The sequence below is a fragment of the Gouania willdenowi genome, chromosome 24 (assembly GCF_900634775.1).
Source record: "Gouania willdenowi chromosome 24, fGouWil2.1, whole genome shotgun sequence".
In the NCBI taxonomy this organism is placed as follows: domain Eukaryota; kingdom Metazoa; phylum Chordata; class Actinopteri; order Blenniiformes; family Gobiesocidae; genus Gouania; species Gouania willdenowi.
This window is the reverse complement of record NC_041066.1, coordinates 24,875,313-24,899,596: the sequence shown is the minus strand read 5'-3', so window position 1 is coordinate 24,899,596 and position 24,284 is coordinate 24,875,313. Positions and strand designations below refer to the sequence as shown.

General features: G+C 38.1%; 1 protein-coding gene across 3 annotated transcripts in view; it reads right to left on the bottom strand.

The window, feature by feature from the left end:
* emilin1a (elastin microfibril interfacer 1a) overlaps positions 1-24,284 on the bottom strand; it is a 67,515-nt gene that overhangs the window by 22,512 nt on the left and 20,719 nt on the right. For 2 of the 3 annotated variants that reach the window (XM_028439488.1, XM_028439489.1), the window contains exon 1: positions 22,134-22,483. The exons of the other annotated variant lie outside the window; for it this stretch is intronic. In XM_028439488.1, the coding sequence (XP_028295289.1) occupies positions 22,134-22,270 (137 nt within the window). In that variant the 5' untranslated portion in view covers positions 22,271-22,483. Of the gene's footprint in view, positions 1-22,133; positions 22,484-24,284 lie in introns of those variants that run through there. 3 annotated transcript variants of the gene reach the window in all.

The window sequence follows — 24,284 nt, the reverse complement described above, 5'->3', positions numbered from 1 at the left end:
TAAAAACAATGAACAACACTAGGGCCTCTTTAAACTTTCTTTAAAGTTGCAGTTTTATGAAAAATTCATTTTCTAATGGTTTTCTACAGTAATATACGTTCCTTTATCCTCATTCAGAGGGTCAAGTGTAAACAGTTATGTTTCCTCCTCCCTTGTTATTTCCACATGTTGGAAAAATCAGCTCCAAACAGGACAGTTGGATTTTTCTCACGTTGTGACATCACCTAGTGCAAGCTCCTCCTCCTACTCTATAAGAATGTGAGCTCCTCCCTCTCAAAATACCTCACAGCTAAAACAAACATAGTTAATATCTTTACGTCCAGTTTATAGATTATCCAGTATTTAGAACAACTGAAGAACGCTCACAATCAGTTCCATTTTTAGTAGCCGTTATATCACCTCGTATCTCCTTTATGGGATTATTTGACGTGTGTGTGACTCAATGCGACGCAGCGGTCGGACTAAACAATGGACTATCGTCTTAAATGGAATATCACTGTGGTTAGAGGAGGTGAAGGAAGATTGTTAATGATTTACTGCTGCTGTGATAAACATGTTTACGCCCACTCATGAATATGCACAAAGGCTAAAAAAAAACAGCCTGTTTTTACAAGCACTCTGAAAGTGACTTTTCAGAGGCTAAAACTCCACAAAACAGGTGAGTTTGGGAAAATAAACCTCCAATACTATGTTGTTAGGGTTCTTAGAACAAATGGAGATGTGTGATGAAAAGCAGAATACTGGACCTTTAACGTCCAGGAGGAGGAAAACCTGCTCGTCTGTGAAAGACGGTCCATTTAACTCCTCCTGTCAATGCTTGAATTAATAGCATTTATTTTAGCTTCAACTTTACAATCTTTAAAATAAATGTTGCTAATATCTTCATCTGTAGGGTGAAGTTAATTTATCTTACAAATAGTTTCACAGGAGCGTGGTTGTTTCCATTCCAGTCTCCTGATTCTACATCCTACACCTTTAAAAGGCTCCAGTTATCTATAAAATGCAGCTCCACATAAAACGCCAACTTAATCATGACTATTAGAAGCTGTTATATAAAGAAACCTGGATAAATGTTTGGTTCTTACTGGAACTGAATAAAGGACTAGTTACTGGGCTAGGAGAGAGGGGGACTCAGAAGTCTGTTATATATATATATACACAAAGAGATAGACAGCAGCAGGAAACCATGTCTTTCCTCAAGAAAGGAAAACCAGGAGGAAATAAAGTAGAGAGAGAAGGTGTGAAATGAGGGAAATCAACTTTTACTCAATTATTCAGCTTTAAAACACTCACATGTTTTTAGCCAATATATTATATATTTCAATTAAAATTAACTATGCGCACTTGTGCATTAAAATGCTTGAACATTCAAGTCTTAAAATAAATAAATAATAAATAAAATTATTAGGAGTTATACACCCCTCCCCCACCCCAAAAAATAACATTTTAGCAGCCGCCACTAAATTGTAGCAAAAGTATGTCACAAACACAATATTCAATAAACCAGTGAAATATAGTGGAACAGATTTATAAAATACAAGCAATATCATTGCTTGTCATTAGGTTATTGTGAAGAAACAGAAATAAATCTTATATAATAATGCAATAATATTAGTATAGTTTCCAGGCAAATATAACTGTACATAACTTACAGTAGGGGCCCAACAAGATGGTTGGTACTCAGGGCCAAAAAATGTGGTGCTACGGCCCTGGCTGTAGGAAATATAAACCAGCAGTGACATCATCACTTTGTCTCCACAGTCGCACACGGTCAGTGCGTCGCCATCCCAATGACCTCCAATGACCTCCAATGACCTCCTGTAGATGTTTCTCACGATAACAACAGACGCTCGATTTACCACCGAGACGTCTTCAGTCTCTTCTATCATCATTTTCATATTACCCACCAATCCTTATCTGCTGCTAATTCCACAGCGGCTATTAGGAGCACTTAGTGTCAGGGTTAGAGACACGTTCTGTCCTCACTCATGTCTATGTCTATTCATTCAACTAATACTACTTTAAAACTACTCACATATGACAAGAAAAACTATCAAAATCATAAAGAAATATACAAAAAGATAATAAAAAAGCACAATTTGACAAAACAATTTGCACAATATTAATCACAAACACACAAAATGACAACAAAAACACACAGAAACACAGAAAATGTGCAAAATGACAACAAAAAACACAAAAGAATAAAATAAATAAATAAATCCAAAATGACAGAACTGTACAAAATGAATCCAGAAACAACTCTACCATGTGTAGAATATTGTACTGTATCCACAGTTCCTGATGGATCATCTCCAGAATCAAACTCGTCCTTGTTCATCAGCTTCTTCATCTAAATCCTTTCACAACTTTTTGAGATATCGTCTAACAAACATCTACATTAACAGACGGACGTAAAACATGAGCTGCTTGGTGGAAAACACACAAAATCAGAGAATAATATCCATTAATGCTAATGCTAATGGTCGTTATTCTAAACGTACGTTCACACCAACTTCATCAACTATAGTTGCTTAAATCGCCCGTGATGAGTCGCTTTAACATAGTCCAGCTTTTTGCTGACTTCATTGATTCATGATCAGTGACCAGTGACGTGACGAGCAGGTGAAGTAAAGTAGAGAGAATCTCGTTGCTGATTGGATGTTTATGACACAAAAATGTAAAATGTTCAACTTCACGAGCGACTTCCAACAAATCAAATCACACGGTTGAGGCCCTGCGATCGTGTGAGTTGCGTCTCTTGAACGAATGTTGCATCATTTCCATTAATTTAGAATTGAATCTCATCACCGTCGCTTTAGGTGTGAACGCACCTTAAAGCTGCAGTATGTAAAGTTTTTTGGCGTTCATTTGGTCAAAAATGCATATGATCTTAAAGCATATTGTAATCCAAATGTTCTGTTCTTCTTCTCCTGGCTGTAAATGAAGTTATAAATCTAGGAGCGTGACGCTGGACTTCAGCCAATCAGAGATGTTCTACAAACACGTGTGCTCCATGAGCTGCTTTGGGCGTTTCTATCGGCTGCTCGACTGACGTCAGACGCGGTTCAGGGACCATCAGTAGTAAACGTTGTAATGGTGGAAGTTCCAGCAGAAGTCTACATGACAGCATTAGACACAACGGTTACACAGCAAATCAAGAGGGAAAAAGGCAGACTGATGTTGAGAAGCAAACAGTTTTAAAGTCACCCTTAGGAAGAACGGACCGCTTTGTGTCCTTGTGGATCCCCGAGACTGCAGAGGGTCCGCCCACTATAGTGGTGTCAGAGGGGGAGCGAGAACAGACGGGATAAATCGCGTGTGAGAATCTTATTCAAGGTGAATTCATTTTATAGTCTGGATGTGGAGTGATAGTTATCAGTCCACTCTGAGTGACAGCTGGAATAAGTGCAGCCCCCTCTGTGTGTGTGTGTGTGGTGGGGATGAGCTACAGCAGCAGCCGCTGCTCGGCACAGTAACTACAGAGTAATACGTACATTTATGTCAGAATCTCTAAAACGCCAGAAAAATTCTCCAATAACAAATATAAAGTCTATTACACATATGTCACTATGTCTATATTGAGAAAAAAGTCGCTAAGAGCGTTCACAAAGACGCTAAGGGGAGGTTGATTTTTGGTCTTGGTTTCAAACGGAGGGTAGAGAGGATTCTACATACTGCAGCTTTAATGCTGACATGGATTTTGATCATGTGACCCTCGGAACAGATACAATCACACGTCTGTGGCCCTGCTGTGATCTCTATGCTACAGTATTTACTATATTATCTGTTTTTCTTCTCTAATCAACCCGGTGTGTGTGTCTTTATTTTATATGTAAGGTTTTTTTTTACCCTGAGCTTTGCTCCACGATCGACTATTAAACTTTTGGGAACATTATCCCTCAACCCTGTGATTCCTCGCTATAATTGCTGGAAAGATTTCACTGCATTGGTGTTTTTTTGTGGGAAAATCCCAGTACAAATCAAACAGGAAATCATTATCATTGATTTAATCAGAAAATCATTTTTAAAACATCTGCAATGAACACACGTATGCGAAGCAGTTTCAAAGCAGAACTGGGAACTTTGGCCTGGATTTACTGACGCACGTGTTATTTCATACTATTAATATACTATTAGTTGATATTTTTTTTATAGAGGTCATAGACGTTAGCTCGTGTGTGTAGCCTGTGCTACTAAAGCTGTCAAACAGAGTCTCATTTATCCAACAAAGCACTAAAGAAACTTTAATAATCCCATGAATGTTTGCTGACTTTTTCCATCCAACCATGTGTTGTAGATAGAGGTGATGTTTCCTCCCCATTAACTGTCAAAAATACACCAGTGCCTTTTTCAAACACTTCAAACCCAACCTGGCAACGCAGCTTGTGTTGACTTTCCTCTCTCTGCTCTTCATAATTTGAGATTAAAAATGACTGGAATCATGTGATAAAAGCGTGGGAAAACACGTGAGTTCTGCAAATATTGCAGAATTTCATTGAATTTGTGACATATTGAATAATTGTAAAGTTCCACTTCTAAATAAATCTGTTGACATGTTTAATCCGTGGAAATTTTCCAGATATTTTACGCCCCTACTGAGATACCTACAGCTAAATATTTTGGTCATTTACTGATTTACACTGTTTTCTCAGTCATTTTTATTTTCCTCTGCAGGCTGATTTGGATGTTTAAAAGGGCCATATTTGGCCCCCGGGCCTTGAGTTTGACACATGTGTCTTATAGAAACCAGGATTAGAAACAGGTATAAAGTAGGCCAAGGTTTTGAACACAAAGCTTATTCAGCCCCCTGAAATCCACTCTAAAGTGTTGAGGAGGAGTCTCAATCTATCCCAGATGTTCATCTAGCGTTGACTCAGCAGAACTCACATGTGACTGAGCCAGAACGTGACGAGAAGATTTGGACCAGGATAGACTTAAAGCCACAGATTTGACCTTCATTATTAATGGATTTAATGTTTTATTCATTTTATATTATTGTCATTACTGATCTTTGGTGGAGAGGAAATTCTTTATGAGCCGCGTCACTTTGAATGATTACAAGACAAAAAAAAAGGATGAAAACTTGGAGTGAGACGCTAACTGTAGCGAGAGGTCTGATCTTAAACCCAAACTCTGCTTTTTCAACATGTGATAATCATTATCGTCAACAAGTTTATGAAAAGTTTAACAAACTTAACATCAACTAATTATGTATTAAGTTAGCAGCTGCATTAGCATTGCCCACTCTGCTTAGCTACTGTATGTAGTAATCTATCCACGTTAGCCTGGCCTTATGTAGGGACTGATCGTGATCACGTAAAACAAACAGAAAACAAACAAAACAGAATTTTGTAAATTTCATCATGTCATCAGTCCGAGCTGGGAGCCAACACAATTTTCAAGGGGGAGCTATTGAGTCATTTTTCCATTCACATGTGCAATTCCCTTAAAATATAACTTTTTTCACCAGTTCTAATATGCGTACAAATTTTCACGAGTTTGTGATTAATTATCAATTACGCAATTACAATTATAATTCACCCCAACCCTGGATAAAGTGTCTTCCTGCTTTGGCTCCGTCACAGGCCGCTAAGCTAATGCGTCGCTAACATCATGATCAATGTCTGTCAGCTCAGTAAACAGATCAACGACGCAGATGGAAAACAGCTGCTGAGTTTCATTCAAACAAAGTGCTCTCATATTTTCACCTCTGACACATCCAGTACACACATTAACTCACCATTACGCCTCTCACTTGGCATTTAACTGTACACACAATGTTAATTGATTCTCCATCTTTCACCACAGAGCGTACAGACAATAGGACACGTCTCTTTAGCAGCTAACACAGGAGCTATGCTACATTTCACTTTGATGTCCATATGTGATCTATAACATAAAAACAGCACACATCCCATCAGAAACAGTTCACACACCTACAGTATGTGAAGTATGCGACGAATGGTAACTGTAACTGAAAAATGCAATTACTACCTCTATTGTACATGTGGTAAGCTAATCACAAACAGCTAGCTAGCTAGCTTTTAGAGCCAATAAAGCAAATTCATGAGGTTTTCCAACCTTATTTCTGCCATAGCTAATGCTAGCTTAGCTTCTTTTCCACTGAGAGAAAAACATTAAAGATGGTTCTCAACCTCAACCAGGGACCCCCACTGCAGCTGAAGGTGGTTGAACACAGACATGAACATTGAAGAACAGTCATGTGGAGACAGGACCATCTATAAGGGGGAATAAAGGGGAGATTGTTGGGGTCCATCCATAAAGTCAGTAAATGATGGGTCTATTCTATGAATCTGTGATAACCACATTTATTTATTCATCTGAATAATATCCACTGTTATCCAGGAACGTTTATTATTATTATTATAGCCATCTTAAAGATGGAAATCATGGTTTTAATCACTAATAAAATGGTTCAAAGTGACCAAAAATGGTGTTAAAGGAGGTGAAATGAGATTTTTTGTTGTAGTCTGTACAGAGAACACACACCAGTCACATCCAGCTTCATAGTACAGGCCCCTAAAGTTTAAACACATAATCCTAAACACTTTATATCACAGCAGGGGCCACAAACATGATTGTATCTGATCTGGGGGCCACATGATCAACATCCATGTCAGCATTAACAATAATGATCAATCAGAGCATTAACACAGTGAACAACAAAGGAACTGTGTGTGTTTTTTTTGTACTCATTCATTGTGTTTACTTTGGGGGGCTCTTTCTGCTCTGTTAGTTCGACTCTTGAATATTTTCTGACAGAAAAACTTGTTTAAGTGTGTGTGCGTTTGTGTGCACGTGTGTTTGTGCGAGTGGGCGTGTGCGTCTCAAACTAAACACTAGTGCGTTGTTCATCTGGGGTTCAGTTCTTTCCACTGCATGTGTGACACCTCACAAACATTTGGGCCCTGCGCTCGCTCCCTCTTTCTCCTAAACGTGCACGAATGTCAGCATTCCACACATTAATCCTTTAATAACCGCGATGGAAAAACAATTTGCTGAGATGAAAGTGCCATAAATAGGCTTGGCTTCTTTAAATGAGTGTAAACACTTTACCAGCCACACACACACACACACACACACACGCACACGCACACGCACAAACACACACACACACACACACACACACACACACACACACACACACAAACGCACTAAGCCTGGACAATATATCACGATTCAAGATATATCGACTTTTCTATAGAAAAATACTTATAATGATATAATTTTATTTTATAGCTTATTTTGTGTTAAAATAGTCTTTTTAGAAATCACTGTTTTTGCTACTTTTTTAGAACAACATGTAAAGTTAGATGAATTTCTGATTCTGATTCTAACCCAACCCTTCATCTAAACAAGCCACACGACAGAACTCACTCACACGTGCTGTCCCTTACAGGAGAAAAAGCCAATAGTGAAACATATTATGCAGCTCTTTGCAAATTTAACCCAGAATTATCTTTCTGGTCAGACTTTATTCAGTTAAAAATATTGAGTATTATATCGTACATCGCCATTTTGAGAAAATAAATTGAGATATGAACTTTGGTCCATATGGCCCAGCTCTACTTTGGTATCTAAACGACAAAGTGTAATTGTGCTTTGAAAGTGTTTCCATTGAACGTTGTTTTGGGGAGGAGCCTTGTAACTCCCGTGAAATCTTTGGCGCAGGAAAACGAACACTCAGAACCTCCTTATAACAGTTTTTATTGAGATATTTAGATTCCGAGGGTAATGCAAACATAGCTATTGTTAAGCCACTAATTTAGATTAATTAATTACAAAGTATAAAATAATTAGATTACTTTTTTTAACCTAGTCCCACTACTAAAAAAATTATAATATTAGTTTAATGCAAACAAGCCAATGTGTTAGGATGTTACTTTGAGGGTGATCTATCTATAATAACAGTTTCTATAAATATTTCTACGTGGGAAATCACTCAAATCCACTCACTTCCAAAACTCTTTTTTTATGAGAAATATTAGACAAAGAATAAACAATAACGTTTCCACCCTTGGTAAAAAACAATGAATCATGACAATAACAGAGCAGATTAAAGCAGATCATTACACACACAGTGGGGTGTGTTTGTTTCTCACTCTATCAGCAGCAGATGGAGGACGTCACGTTATATAAAGGCTTCCACTTCCTATCAGTGAAAACGTGTATTCTCTGAATGTTTCCATGAGAACAGATGATAAAGTGCAGAGAGGAAGGGCTGGAGTACAATGCTGTGTTTAAGAGGTGAAGGATGCTGCTCTGTTAAAGTGAATTCATTTCAATTGGAACACAGACTAAATCTGGGGTCACCCTGGGTGTGTGACAGTGGAGAACAAACAGCAACGTCCTGCTGTCACACAAAGGCTTACTGACAGTTGGATGATATCGAAAATAATTTCATCAAGTCAAAACAGGGTCAAAGAAATGAATGGTTTTCCTGTTTTTGGGGTGAAATGTTTCACCGATGGTTCACACAGTCGGATGCAGATAAGCAACGTTGCTAGTTAGCTTCAGGGCTAGTGGAAGCTGTTTTAAAGGCCAAATATTTTTCAGGCAGATGTTGTGATAAGGGCTTTAATTTATTCATTTATTTTTTAGTCATTTAAAGCTTACTGACATTTGTTACTTTTATGTTTTCAACACAAACACAATGAAAAACACACCACTTCCTGTGTCGTTTTCATCTTTTCCTGTTCCCGAAGTTTATTTATGCTTTAATTCCAGCCCCAGTAAAAAAAAAAAAAAAAAAAACACATGTTAGACTAAGATAAGTAATCATAACTCCAAAAACACAAATGTAGTGACGCCCATTTCACATCATTTCTGTGTCATTTTATATTTTCGTTTGCATGTTGACCTTCTACTGGTGGTTTTAAAGCCCTGGTTTGGGCCCACACCAATTCTCCTGATCACCCACATTGCCGTGCGCTCTACGTCATCTCTGATACTTCCTGTGTTTGATCCGCTCCGAGAGCGGTTGTGTTCACAGTGAACCTAATCACTCTAGACTTTGATTGGAAACGCTCTGAGACCCACAGAAAAAAATCACTCTAGAATTCTCCTGTTTGATTTACTCTAGACTTGGTTTGTGTTCACACGGACCCAACGAGGAGGACTATCAGACCAAACGAGGAGGACTATCAGACCAAACGAGGAGGACTATCACAGCAGATCGGGCAGTGGTGAGCCCGCGTGTCCAAGCGGGAAGTTTGCAGTTGGATATACACTGGACCCTTAGAACAAGTGGCGAGTTGTGTGTCTGTCGATACTTTCCGTGGAAGACGTGGAGGACGTCTACATGATTGGAATTATGGTAGCAGGTATGCTGCTGATTGGAGCTGGCAGCTTTCTGATCCATCGCAAAGTCTGTATTACGTTGGCAGCTGTTTTGGGAAGGCTGCCCGTCATTTCTGAAGTATGGAGCAGGACTTTCAACACTCAGAATAATGTGATGAATGATCTCAAAAGCAAGCAGGAGATACTTTTAGATCGTTTACGTGAAATTGAATCTAACTTGGAGAAGTTGAATGTTCAGCCTACTGGTTAATTCAGTCCAGGGACTCAAGAATATCAGAACTGAGGTAGCCTGAATCAAAAACTTTTGGCTCCCAAAGCCAGCCTCGTCTCCCCGAGGCTGTCTCATCTATCACCTGGTGTTATGCAGAAAGATGCTCCGCCCCCCCCCCCCCTCCCCCCACATCCTCTCCCCCCACTGCCACCTGGAACTTTGTATCTGATGTAGATCAATTCAAGGTCGTCACACGTCATTTGACTATTTTCAGAAACAGAGTGAAGGGATTATATTTCAACGCCTCGTTGACCCTCTGTCCACTCTCTCTCCCCCCAAGCTACAGGGATGGCGAGTGAAATGGCTGCACGCACGCCCCCCAGTGGCTGGCAATCCTTTCCTCCTCTCCCCCCTGGACCCATGCAGTTCTCCCACTTCTGTCCTCCCATGTCATATGTGTTATATGTTATATGTGTAATATGTGTTATATGTTATGTGTTATATGTTATATGTGTAATATGTGTTATATGTTATGTGTTATATGTTATATGTGATTGTCTTTTCATGTTTGAACCGCTCTAGGGTCCGTTGGTCTGAACGCACCCTTAGAAACAGACTCAACAACCATTTTGATGTTTTGGCTGATCTCCCATAATCTCTGGTTCATAAAACCATTGAGTGACTAATACAAACTCTGTGGAGGTTTTACCAACGTAATGGATTAGCTGCTAACACCACATGGTCAGAGCAGGTGGGTTTCATGTTGTGACAGATAACTGTAAAATAATACAGGACAAGGACCAAGTGGATATTCTAGCATGTCTTCAGGACCTGAGTAAACACGTCGTTGTGTAGCTGCTGATTGTTGAGTGATGTTAAAGAGCTTTTTACAGGCCGTGTTTGTTCTTTGACTCCATGTTGCTTTTACAGCTTCTTTCTTCTAATGTAAACCAGACGTTAAAGTGAAGGCCTGTGAAGTCTAAACAGAGAAGGTTTCCAAAGTTAAACATCTTAGTAAGAGGTAAGATGTTCCTCAGTAACTCAGACCAATGGATACAACATTCCCTCAAACTATTTTAAAGATGACATACAGTATCAATGAATTTAGAGGCAGTGACGAGTCTTTAATTTGGCTCTAAATGTGTTTTATTGTTTGCTTTGTAAAGTTTAACGGCCATCGTTCCCTTTACAGCTCTGCAGGGTATCCGGGGTGGCGTCAGACAGGGCAAGACCGCCGCGCCCCCCAGCACAGAGTGGGCTTTCGCTTCCTAGGGATGGACCGTGCACCCCCGCCGACACTGGCCATTGTTATACCCTTGGAATAACAGTCCAAAGTCTCTCTAGTCACAATCCAACACTTTGGATGAAGTTTCCAGAGAAGAATCAGATAGAAATGAAGAAAAAGCTGGAACTACATTAACACACTTTGAACAAACGGAACGAGCAAAACTCCACCTGGTTTTCATCTCATCAGGCACCAGCCTTTCAATACACGCTTTTATTTCATTCTAAGAAGCTCAGAACTCAGCGTGGGACAAAGCGTTGCACCTGCCTCAGCACTGCTTTATTCCCCAATAAACTTCATCTCCATTAAAACAGGCAGACACTTTGTAGCCAAGCAGGAAGCTGTGGTCGGACATTCCAGGTTCAGAACTGGAATATTCAGGAACAAAGTGACCTGGAGTCTAAACGTCTAAAGGAGCGCTGAGATTTAAGGTAAAAACAATGAAATCACATGACCACTTCACTATTGTTAAAGAAGCTTTTATTCAGCTTAAAGAAAGGCAGTGGGGGCGTGGCTTCATGTTTGAACTCTGACCCTGAGGTCAAGCACCCCCTGACCGCGTCCTTGTAAGGCCATGCCCAAAGGCACACAGATAGTGACACACACACACACACACACACACACACACACACACACACACCACACACACACACACACACACACCACACACACACACACACACACACACACACACACACACACACACACACACACACACACACACACACACCCCAAGTGTGCTTGAGCGATTCCACTCAGAAACACACACACATTCTTTCACTGAACCACAGCACACACACACGTGTTCCTCCATCACTGTGTAAACCTCTCCTGATTGTTTAGCCTGAGGTCACAAAGATAAACAGAGAACGATGCTACGATAGCACGGATACGATACGTCAGCGCTCTAAAAAACCTCTTTTAGCCATTTATGGGGACACGCTGGTTTGTCTTTTCAGACCCTTAAAAGCATAGTTTCTAGAGCTGCAACTAATTATTATTTTCATAATCAATCAATTAATCAGATTTTTTAATAAAAACAGTTAATTTATAAAACACATTTAAACCCTGCTTAAGATGATTACACTGAAATAAAAAAGTCTCTCACACACAAACACCTGTACACGCACACACACAAACACTCTGCACACACACACACACACACACAAACACTCATGGTGCGCGCGCACACACAAACACGTGGTGAGCACACACAAACAGTTGTGCGTGCGCACACAAACAGTTGTGGGTGCGCACACAAACAGTCGTGCATGCACACAAACACTCGGGCGCGCACACAAACACTCGGGCGCGCACACACAAATACTTGTGCGTGCACACATGCAAATACTTGTGTGTGCACATACACAAACACTCATAGTGCGCGCGCACACACAAACAATCGAGCGTACACACATAACAGTCGTGTGTGCGCACACAAACACTCGGGGTGCACAGTGCAGGTGAATCAAACGTCTCTACGTCAGTGACATAAATCGCACGACGCAATGAATCAACAATGAAATTCGTTGCCAACGCTTTTAATAGTCGGTTTTTATTAATTCGTTGTTGCAGCCTTAATAGTTTTCTTTAATAGTACGCATTATTATTACCTGGACACTATTTACAGCTGCACTAACATACAAGTGCCTCCTGATGTCTTTAATGTTGAATAGTATGTACTTAATTACAGATCCTTGTTTACATGTATTGTACTTTGATACTGTCATACTGTATATGACCTACTGTGTAGAACTCTGGGAACCACGTTTAAAAACCATAAATAAATAGTAGGAATGCACTGATTGCAATTTTCGGGCCGATCACGTTCACCACCTTTTTAAAAGCCTGAGCCTCTGATAGCAATTGTTTTCTAACCGACATTAAACACATTAAATGTTCCAAACTTATTTTATTATAAAACATTGAACAATATCCATGAAACAACACAAACTTGTTGTTTAAACTGCACATGAGGTAGTTATGTCAAATATTAATTTAAAGTTTAGAACATTGTTGTCCAAAATACTAAATTATGTAATTTCCTTTAGTCTTTCATTTTTCACATTTAAAAAACAAATGAAACCAGACATGTTTGGAGCTATTTGACAAAAATAAAGTAAATAACAATTTTTTGGTTTTACAAATATAAAAAAATCACAGGGTTTGAAGTAGATGTTAAAAAAATAAAACAAACTACAGGACAAATTAACAAAACATCTTAATTTAGTGAGTTTTAGGTTTCTTTGTAGTACAAACAGAAAAAAAATGTCCAAATGCAGCAGCTTTGTGGATATTTAAATGTAAAAATATGAATCTATAAATAACTTATAACAGTTTATGGAACAAAAGCTCCTAAAGGTCAAACATTCTGCAGAAATAATAAGTGTAATATTTTCAAAAGTCAACGTGTAATGAGAGAATGAACATAAATAGACTTTAAGATCTGTCGGTTCTAGGGATTAAATTATGGAATAATGTTGATATGGAAATAAAAACGAGTGACACTATTTCATTTCAAATATAATATGTCACAATATATTTTAGAGAGTTATGTGAAGCAGTAAAAATATGTTTGTGTTTTTGTTAAATGTTGTATATAAAAGAAAGTACGTGTATGTATATACATATATATAATTTTATTTTTTATTTATTTTTGTTGCATTATTTGAAAAAATGCAACTCAAATATACTTGTTGAATGCTTGCATTTCTTTTGTGTAAATTATTGGAAAAGGTTATTTATGTTTGACATAGAAGCAGTTTTGCTTCTTGTTATATATATATTGTGATTCATGTTTGAATATGTTTTTGTGAGACTGAAATAAATAAACTGAAAGTATAAAAGTTTAACGGTTCACTTGTCCAGGCCTTTAGTGGTTTATGGAGAGTAAAGAAGGCTTTTTATACGTGGCGTGCACTGAGGAAACCGTGGTAATCAGATTACAATGACTGGGAATCATCGTCTGTTCCCACATTTGCATTTTCCAACAGAAAGACTTTGTTATTACAGAGAGGCTGGATGATTCTCAGCGTTTGGTGAAAGACAATCCTATTACATTCTCATTACAAGCCAACATTTCTGAATGATTAGCCTGAGCTGAGCAACAAAGCAGTGCATTGTGGGAAACGCTCCAAAGCATCAGCTTAAGGCCATGTTTACACCAGAAAGAAATGCAGAATAAAGTCGCCTTAGTTTGTGTTTGTTTACATGGAAATATTTATTCTAAACTCAGTTTATACACATGATGTAGTTTATACACACATGATGTAGTTTATACACACATGATGTAGTTTATACACACATGATGTAGTTTATACACACATGATGTAGTTTATATACACACATGTAGTTTACACACACATGATGTAGTTTATATACACATGATGTAGTTTATACATACACGATGTAGTTTATACACACATGGCGTAGTTTATACACACACGATGTAGTTTATACACACATGTAGTATAAACTTGTATCGATACAATCGTTTGATTACCTTTTAAAACGATTTTAGATTGATTAATGTCATCAGGAAGGACAACTAGCCGAGCACAGATCGATGTAGTTGGATTGTAGGAATATAAATCTATCTATATTTCAGTCTAATGGATGAATTGTTACATCCTTAGATTATACTCACACATTTGGTTTCTAATGAGAGAAAAAGCCAAAAATGGCACAAAATGTGGATATTGATTAATTTGGTTGATTTAATTTATTCAAACATGATAAAAGAAAAAAATAATAAAAGAAAAATCAAATGTGCAAAATAATTAAGTGAATAACATTGATAGTGAGGATTAAGTTAATAAAAACAAATAAAATGACCTTTTTCTCTAGTGATTTAACACACTATTGTTGTAAAACCATATTGAGAAAAACATTTTAAGTTCAAATATTGAGATATGCATTTTAGTCCATATTGCCCAGCTCTAGTTTGGGTTAATAAACTACATGTGAAAGTAAAACACATGGATTCATAAACATCTATTCTGATTACGTGTTGAGACAAACTCTGCTTTAGGAAGTTTGTGTTTTTATCGTAGCAGCACAACATGTCAGCTTATTCAATAAAGGCAATACACGTGTGTGCGTGTGTGTGCGTGTGTGTGCGTGTGTGTGTGTGTGTGTGTGTGTGTGTGTGTGTGTGTGTGTGTGTGTGTGTGTGTGTGTGTGTGTGTGTGTGCGTAGGGTGTGATGGAGCTAGGTAAGGTTTCTTTTTCTCAGAAACGTAACAGGGTAAGCAGACAGTGTGCAGACGTGATGGATTCAGCTTTCTACTTCAGTCACTCACTATTTCCAGAGTTCAAGTGTATAAATCTACTCCTGTTCAAGATTTGTTTTTTCCATTACGAGTTTTTGTCTCCGTTTGGTCTTTTCACTTTGTGTTTAACAAATACACTGTTATCCTGTACCCCTTCAGACATTTAACCTGAAGTCATGTACCCCCTAATCCTGCCTACTAGCATTTTCAGTGAAAAACTATGTCTAATGTAAGAGGTACATTAGAGATTGGGTAAAGTAATTTAAAAAGTAGGAACAATTACTTTAAACTGGCAAATAATTGGGATGAGAAATTGTGAATGTGATTAAATTGGCAAAAAATAATCATGAAATCTGGTGAAAAGAGGTTAAAAGTGACAATAATGGGACAATATATGTGACATTAGGTGTAAAAGTGGTAGAAAGTGTTTATAAGTGATGAACATGTTTGGAAAGTGGAAAAAATGTGTAGAAAAGTCATTGAAATGTGATGTAGAAGTGTCAGAAATGGGAGAAATGTAGCAAAAATACATTAAAAGGAGCAAAAATATGGGCACGTTTCACAGAGACTTCATCACGACTTTACTCGATCCACGTTGAAAAGATCTATACTTGGATCTAGGGCTGGGCGATATGGACCAAAACTCATACCTCAATATTGTTTCTCAAATTGTTGATATTTATATACAATATTAATCTTGATATTTTTAACTAAATAAAGTAAATGCAATGGGATTTATAATTTGTATAATTAATTTCAGTTTTTGGTCTTGGTTTTCAAATTTTTGGTTTCCGGGTCCAGCCAAGAATTTTCATTTTGGTGCATCCCTATTTTTTTTAATGGCAAAGAATTTGTCACAACACTCATTTATGATGGTAGTCACATATAGGTGTTGTGATGGATTCTGTAACCAGACAAAAGTCTGTGTCTTTAAAGAGTTTAGGTTTAGTCACAACACAATGAACATCCTTCAAAGATCAACTTGATATTTATTATTTTACAGTCTTAATGAGTGGCTTTAATTACCATCTATTCACTTGTTTTTATGACTAAAAACCACACATTCCTTCTATGCTGGTGGTCTGTGCTGAAGATGACACCGTTTATATACGTTCCACTTTAGGACATGTTTAGTCTTTATTATTATCAACAGAACAAGAAGACGGATCATTTTCAGCTGGTGAGCACAGGTCGGCACTTTATCACAGACTCAGTTACAGTCAGTGACAGTAATCAACATCTGGTGCACGTGTTGCACTGGAAAACACAGAATTCACTCCCTGAAATGAAAATGGCAATATATTCTATAAACCAGTTGTAGAGCTACTGATATGTGAAAACTGTAGAGAAAATGTAAGAAGCCATATGATTGGCTGAAAGCAAACACATCTGATTGGCTGATGAATCTGTCAATCAGTTTTATCAGCCAATGGTGACGTTTGTTGACCCGTGACGTCAGGGCAGTCTCAAAAATCACCGCAGAGATTTTTCTCACAAATACACGGAAGTTTCACAGCACAGGAGCGGTTTGTAAATGCACATTCAGCAATTTGCATTATCTGTGGATTTATATTACAAGTGTGCCTCAAAATAATATTTGTGAAACAAAGCATGTGCATTTGTGAAAAACCCTGCAAGAGTTCATTCATTATGATACTGTTCTGATTCCATATCTTTGTGGTCAGACTTTCAGTTAAAAATATCAAGATTTGTATCGTGTATTACAATTTTGAGAAACAATATTGAGATATGAGTTTTTGTCCATATCGTCCAGCCCTACATGTCTTTGCTACTGGCTGCACGGTTTGGTGTTAGACGTGTCCTTCACGTCTTCAGGTCATTCAAAGACTCTTTAGACATTTTTCACACATCTGTCAAAACACATCAAATGAGTTCAAACACATGTCATAGGGGCAAAGTGTTCGGCCACGGGCCACTGCATTCTTTTCTCCAACGCCTCGTGTGTGTGTGTGTGTGTGTGTGTGTGTGTGCGTGTGTGTGTGTGTGTGTGTGTGTGTGTGTGTGTCTTGGCTCTGTCACAGACCATTGGCTGTAGCTCAGAGGGAGAACCTGAACACTCCCCCATTCTTCCTCCCCATCAGTCTGTCATGTTGCTCCTCCCTCATCCTTTCCTCTCTTTTATGCTCACATACAACCTCCTCCTCCTCCTCCTCCTCCTCCTCCTCCTCCTCCTCCTCCTCCTCCTCCTCCTCCCTTTATATATTATGTTTTATGTCCTCCACTCTTTTCTGGCTGATTGAATGCTTTGATAGTTAGTAAACCACTAAATACATTTCATTCTATCTGTGGGACTTTATCTGATGCTGTTGATGGACTGTAGTAGAGCTGCAACTAACGATTATGTTCATAACTGATTAATTGATCAATAAATTAATCAATTCATTGATGCCTCACAAACACTCACGCGCACACACAAACACTAGTGCACACAAACACAAACACTTATGGTTCGCGCACACAAACACTTGTGCGTGCACAAACAAACACTCATACACATACACAAACATTAGTGCCCGCACACACAAACACTTGTACACACACAAACACAAACATTAGTGCCCGCACAAACAAACATTCATAGGCGCACACAAACACTCGTACACACACACACAAACACTCATGCACGCACAAACAAACACTCGTACGCACACACACACAAACACTAGTGCTCACACACACAAATCTCTGCAGGTGAATCAAACGTCATAAATCCAACAACTCAACAAATCCATAATAATGAAATGTGTTGCTAATGCTTTTAATAGTGGATTTTTATTGATTTTATTGATTGGTTGTTACCAATCGTTCAAATAACAACTATTTATGAATATCGGCCTTTTTAAGAGATTTTCACTAATGGAACAAATTGCCAAAAACATGTCAACTTTACGCATTTTTAAAATCATTGTTTTTTTTTGTCAATCTTTATGTACATATGTTTTTTTTTTTTTTTTGTGTTGTTGGTGTAATGAATATTTGTGTTGATGTACCTTTTTATGTAGTTTAACGGTTGTTAATAATTTTCTCTGTCCTTAAATTTATTAGAATCTTGATTTTTATTTGTTTATTTGTTTCAATTAACGAATAAACAAAAACAAACATCAGATATTTGGTGTGAAGTGGTTGGAAAGTAAATCAGAACCTTCACTGAGTTCATGTGTTTATTTAAAGAGCGCTGCAGTAATTTAGCTTCTCTCCAAATAAACACATACAATAAGTAAAGATGAAAGATTAAAGAGTTGATTCCAACGATACATCAGACTAACGTAAGGCCGACTATTTTCTGTGATTCCAGAAAACAAAACAAAATATATGGAATTCACTTCCTGAAATGGAAACATTGCTTTTTTTTGCTTTTCAATTTTTTTTAAATGTTTTTTTCAAACTAAATCTCAGAATGACTCTGAACGTAGCCTCACATGCATGTTTTTAAATTTATCTTCATAAACGTGTGAACAGAGAGGGCAACTCTATCACAGTGGGGGCCACACTATCAACATTCATGTCAGCATTATATTATTATATTATGGCTGATCTGAGCATTAATACAGGTTTGTCTTCTTTTGTCTTGGTCTGTGGTTTTGGTATTTTTGGTGTAATTTTGTGTATTTTCTTGTCATTTTGTGTGATTTTGTTGACACTTTATGTGTCTTTGGAGCTATTCTTTAATGTGTGGTTGTTTTTTTGTGTTTTGGGAGTCGTTTTGTTTGAATAAGTGGATGTTGTGTCTGGTGTTTTGTGTATTTTTTGTGAGTACTTTGTCTAATTCTCTGTGGATTTGTGGGTTTTATTTTGTGTATTATGTTGGGCTTTATATTCCTTCCAACTTCTTGACATACAAGAAGCCACATGTGGCCCCCAGTTACATATGTAGACGACCCCTCTACCAGCTGAAACATGAGCTTTAAAAAAAAAAAAAAGATTAGAAGCTAAAAGGAAAGACCCCGTGTTTGCATTACTTTAGATCAGAAATGGGCAGAGGATCATTTTGTGTTTTTTTATTGTCTTGTGCATATTTTCTGTAAGTTTAAAAAAAAAAAAAAAAATTGTGTAAATTTGTTGTTTTTTTTTTGTATTTTTACTTTTATTACTTTATTTGACTTTTGGGGCAGCGTAAATGCTTACTTTATTGTTCACTTTCACTTTTCTAATCCCTTACCATTACAGATATTCAATAATATCATCAATTATATAAAAGATGATTTTACAAACTGGTCCCATCAGTAAAATGAGTTGAAGAGCTTTTATCTCGTCTCACTGAGGAACCAATCAGAGCTCAGGAAGCAGCAGAATGATGGACACTGATAAAAGCTCCGAGTGCTGGAGAGAAGGTTCCAGAAGTAAGGCCTGCTTGTATAAACACACACACACATGCACACACACACACACACACACACACACGTGAAGTTAAAACACATGCAGGCATGCAGATAAATCCAGACCATATGTTGTGATCTGTTTAAATCGTGTGTGTGTGTGTGTGTGTGTGTGTGTAACGCCACATCATAACTGCTCTGAATGGCCATTATTTTTTAACACTGTCTCATAGCATATGCACTACACACTGACGTACTCATGTTCACACAGTAAACACACACGTTTAACACTGTCTGAGGCTGAATTATGAGACTCTGTTAATGTACGTTTGGATGAAAATGATTCCATTAAAAAGGAAAGGCAATGGCAGCTTTTGGGGGGGGGGGGGGGGTCAAAGGTCAGACACCGTGGGAGTTCAGGCTTCCTTCAGGTCACTCTGTGAGAGTTCACTCATAAATATTACAAAGTGCTGCTAATGTTCACCTGTGTGCAGAGGTGCAGCCAACCTGCTTTAATGAATCACTGCTTTCACTTAGTGTCTGACTCTGAATCATCACACATACACCCCCCCCCCCCCCCCCCCCCCCCCACACACACACACACACACACACACCCCCAAATACCACCATCACCACCTCCCATCCTGGGCCCCTTCAAAGTAAAAGCACTAATCACTACTAGGACCATATTTTCTAGGTAAACTGTGTAAAAGTCCATTTAGAGTACAGCAGTGGTTCTCAATCTTTCCCCCAAAATAAAGGTCCCGGAGAGCGGGGACCCCCAGAGCCATCGATAAGGGGGAATAAAGGAGAGATTTTTGGGGTCCATCCATAAAGTCAGTAAAATGATGGTCTATTGTTCTATGAATCTGTGATAACCACATTTATTTATTCATCTGAATAATATCCACTGTTATCCAGGAACGTTTATTATCAGAATCAGAATCAGAATCAGAATCAGAAATGTTTTATTTGCCATGTACAGTTTTGAGGACAGTACAAGGAATTTGACTTGGTGGTTGGTGCACAAAAACAAGCAACAAAAAGAAATAAAAGAAATAAAAACAACACAACAAAGAACAACCCAGCAACAATAATAATAATAATAATGATAAATATAAAGGATGAGGGATAAATAAAGGATAGATAGAGAATAAAGGATAAATAGGATAAATATAAATATATATATACAGTGCAGCAGGTATCAAGCTGGTGGAGGTGGTGATCGGGTGGGGGGGGGGGGGGGGTGGGGGTTCAGTGGGTGACTTGGGGTGTGTTCATGTGGATGGTGGCAGAGGGAAAGAAGCTGTTTTTGTGTCTGGAGGTTCTGGTCCTGATGGACCGAAACCTCCTACCAGAAGGGAGAGATTGAAACAGTTTATGACCGGGGTGGGAGGGGTCGGCCACAATCTTTCCTGCACGCCTCAGAATCCTGGAGGCGTATTATTATTATAGTCATCTTAAAGATGGAAATCATGGTTTTAATCACTAATAAAATGGTTCAAAGTGAATAAAAATGGTGGAAAAAGTGGCGAAATTAGATTTTAAAAACCACAGAAATTGGTTAAAAGTTGCACATTAGTAAAATGCATTTTAAAAAGTAGGAACAATTAGTTTAAATTGGCAAATAATGGGTATGGCAAATGGTGAATGTGGTTAAATTAGCAAAAATAATCATGAAATCTGGTGAAAAGAGATCGACTGAAAAGTGACAATAATAAGTCAACATATGTGACATTAGGTGTAAAAGTGGTAAAAATGATAAGTGCTGAAAATAACTGGAAATGTTGCAAAAATACATTAAAAAGAGCAAAAATATGCAAGAAAAAGTGATGATAACAGGTTAAAATATGGATTTAATGTGTTGCAGAAAAAGGGTAAAAATAAGCAAAAATGGGCTCAAATTGTTCCAAAAATATTCATCGTTTCTTGAAGGCATCTGGGGACCCCCTCCTAGTGGCTCATGACCCCAACGTTGAGAACCATTGCTCTAAACGACACAAAAATTTGTTACAAAATCAATATGTTGTGAAGTAAAGATCCAGCAGGGACTGATATTGTAAACTAGAGAACAGTGATGGTCTGTGGCCCACTTTAGGTCCAACTGGTCCATATTTGGCCCCTGAACTACAATGAGGTTTTGACACCCCTGATACAAAGTTTATAAAGATTGTAAAAATAAAGGATTAAAGCACAAGTTTTACCCTCTAAACCACATGTCACAAACTCAAGGCTCGGGGACCAAATTCGGCCCTTTAGACCATCCAATTCGGCCCGCAGGAAAAAGTTAAAAAAGACATAAAAAACATGAATTATTGTGAAAATGACCAAATAATGTAGATGTAAATCTCCCAGTCCTTCTAAATACACACGTTCAATGAAACTCCACAATGTTTGGAGGATCGCAATTTTTTCCACACTTTATCACATGAATGCAATTTTTTCTGAAATTATTTCTCATAATTTCTCGAAATTAAATAATAATTAGTCACAAAATCAATGAAATTTCCTGCAGGGCCTGATATCTGTCACTTATTGCCTGAATATTGTGGGCATATGATAAACTTTATGTATCATTTATATGTTTTAGTGTTTTTCCACCAAAACTCAGATAAACTATTTAATATTTGTCCCCTGTGTTTGACAGCGCTGATATAAACCTGCCTTATTCTCAGTGATAATCAATCAGTGGGCTGTGGTCCGTACCTGTGTCTGCTGGCGGCCCTGTGGCCCGTGTGGTGGCCTGTGTGGTGGCCCGTGGTGCCGCTGCTCTCCGGGTAACCCAGACCGCAGCAGACGCGGCTCAACGCGAAGGAGGAGAGAAGGTAGAGGAAGATCTCCATCGTTAAAGTCCACCGTGACTCACAGATGAAACAAACTAATGAAGCTCCAAAGTTTCTGACTCACAATCTCTGTGCGTAAAAACCTCAGCGCGCCGCGCGTAAAAGAGCGCGCACATCCAAGAGTTCACAGGACGGTACGAGCACGTAGAGCGTCAGACAAGTGCATGTCTGACACTAAACTAACCCCACGCTGTGACTGGACTAATGCTGCTGCTGTGGGACTGGGACTGGGAGGACAGGAGGAAAGATTCCAGTTGGAGCTCCAGCAGCAGACACGCCCACTGACGCGCTCTCTCTCTGAGCTTTTTCCAGTGGGCGGGGCCACACACGTGATTGTATCTGATCTGAGGATCACATTGAAATAAAAACAAATATATATATATGAGCACTACGAGATAAAAGTCGTAATATTGTAATATTTCGAGAATAAAGTTGTAATTTTATGATAATAAAGTCGTGTCTTAATAAAATCTTAATTTTATGACATTAAAGTAAAAATATTTCAAGACTAAAGTTGTAATATTTTGAGGGTAAACTAATTATTTTATGATATTAAAGTCATAATATTTCGAGATTAAAGTTGCAATATTTAGAGATTAAAGTAAAACATTTTCGAGATTAAAGTCATAATATTTTGAGATTAAAAACGTAACATTTAGAGAATAAAGTTGTGATTTTTGAGATTAAAGTAATAATATTTAGAGATAACAGTCGTAATATTTCTAGATTAAAGTCGTAATATTTCTAGAATAAAGTCGTAATATTTTTAGATTAAAGACTAATGATTTTGAGATTAAATTTGTAATATTTTTAGATTCAAGTCGTAATAATTTGAGATTAAAGACGTAACATTTAGAGAATAAAGTTGTAACATTTTGAGATTAAAGTCGGATTAAAGTCTTAATATTTCAAAAATAAAGTTGTAATATTTTGAGATTAAATTTGTAATATTCTTAGATTATTGTCATAATATTTTGAGATTAAAATCATAATAATTTGATATTAAATTTGTAATATTTTTAAATTAAAGTCATAATATTTTGAGATTAAAATCATAATAATTTCAGAATAAAGTTGTAATTTTATGAGATTAACAAACCTTTGGAGAATCATTTGTTTATACCTGTTATTACGGTTACGTTTCTAACTAGAGGTTTGTTTTCAGACCAAGTCCCTCCTTCACTGAAGAATGAAGAGCTCAGCAAACCTCCCATCAGCCCCACTAATGAGACCAGTTCACCAAGCTGCTCCATCACAAACTGTGTGTGTGTGTGTGTGTGTGTGTGTGTGTGTGTGTGCGTGTGTGTGTGTGTGTGTGTGTGTTGACACTCAACACAGCGTCACAGTGTCTATCTGAGCCACTACTACATCTTATCTGTGTTTTCATGCATATTTATGTGAATGTTCTAAAAGAGAATCACTCATGGGACCAACTGTGGGTCGTAAACCTCAGACCTTCTGGTTTCTGATCCACATTATGACACACTGGTCACTGACCTCAATCCAAAACAAACAACGTGATGAATCCTCGCCAAACAACAGTTGGACTGAGTTAATCAGATGAGCAGAGCTAACGTGTGCTAATGGGAAGGATGATTAAAGCGTTCCAACATGATCCAACATGGTCCAATACGGTCCAACATGGTCCAACATGGTCCAACATGGTCCAATACGGTCCAACATGGTCCAACACGGTCCAATACGGTCCAACATGGTCCAACATGGTCCAACATGGTCCAACACGGTCCAATACGGTCCAACATGGTCCAACATGGTCCAACATGGTCCAACATGATCCAACATGGTCCAACATGGTCCACGGTCCAACACGGTCCAACACGGTCCAACACGGTCCAACATGGTCCAACACGGTCCAACATGGTCCAACATGGTCCAACATGGTCCACGGTCCAACACGGTCCAACATGGTCCAACACGGTCCAACATGGTCCAACATGGTCCAACACGGTCCAACATGGTCCAACACGGTCCAACACGGTCCAACACGGTCCAA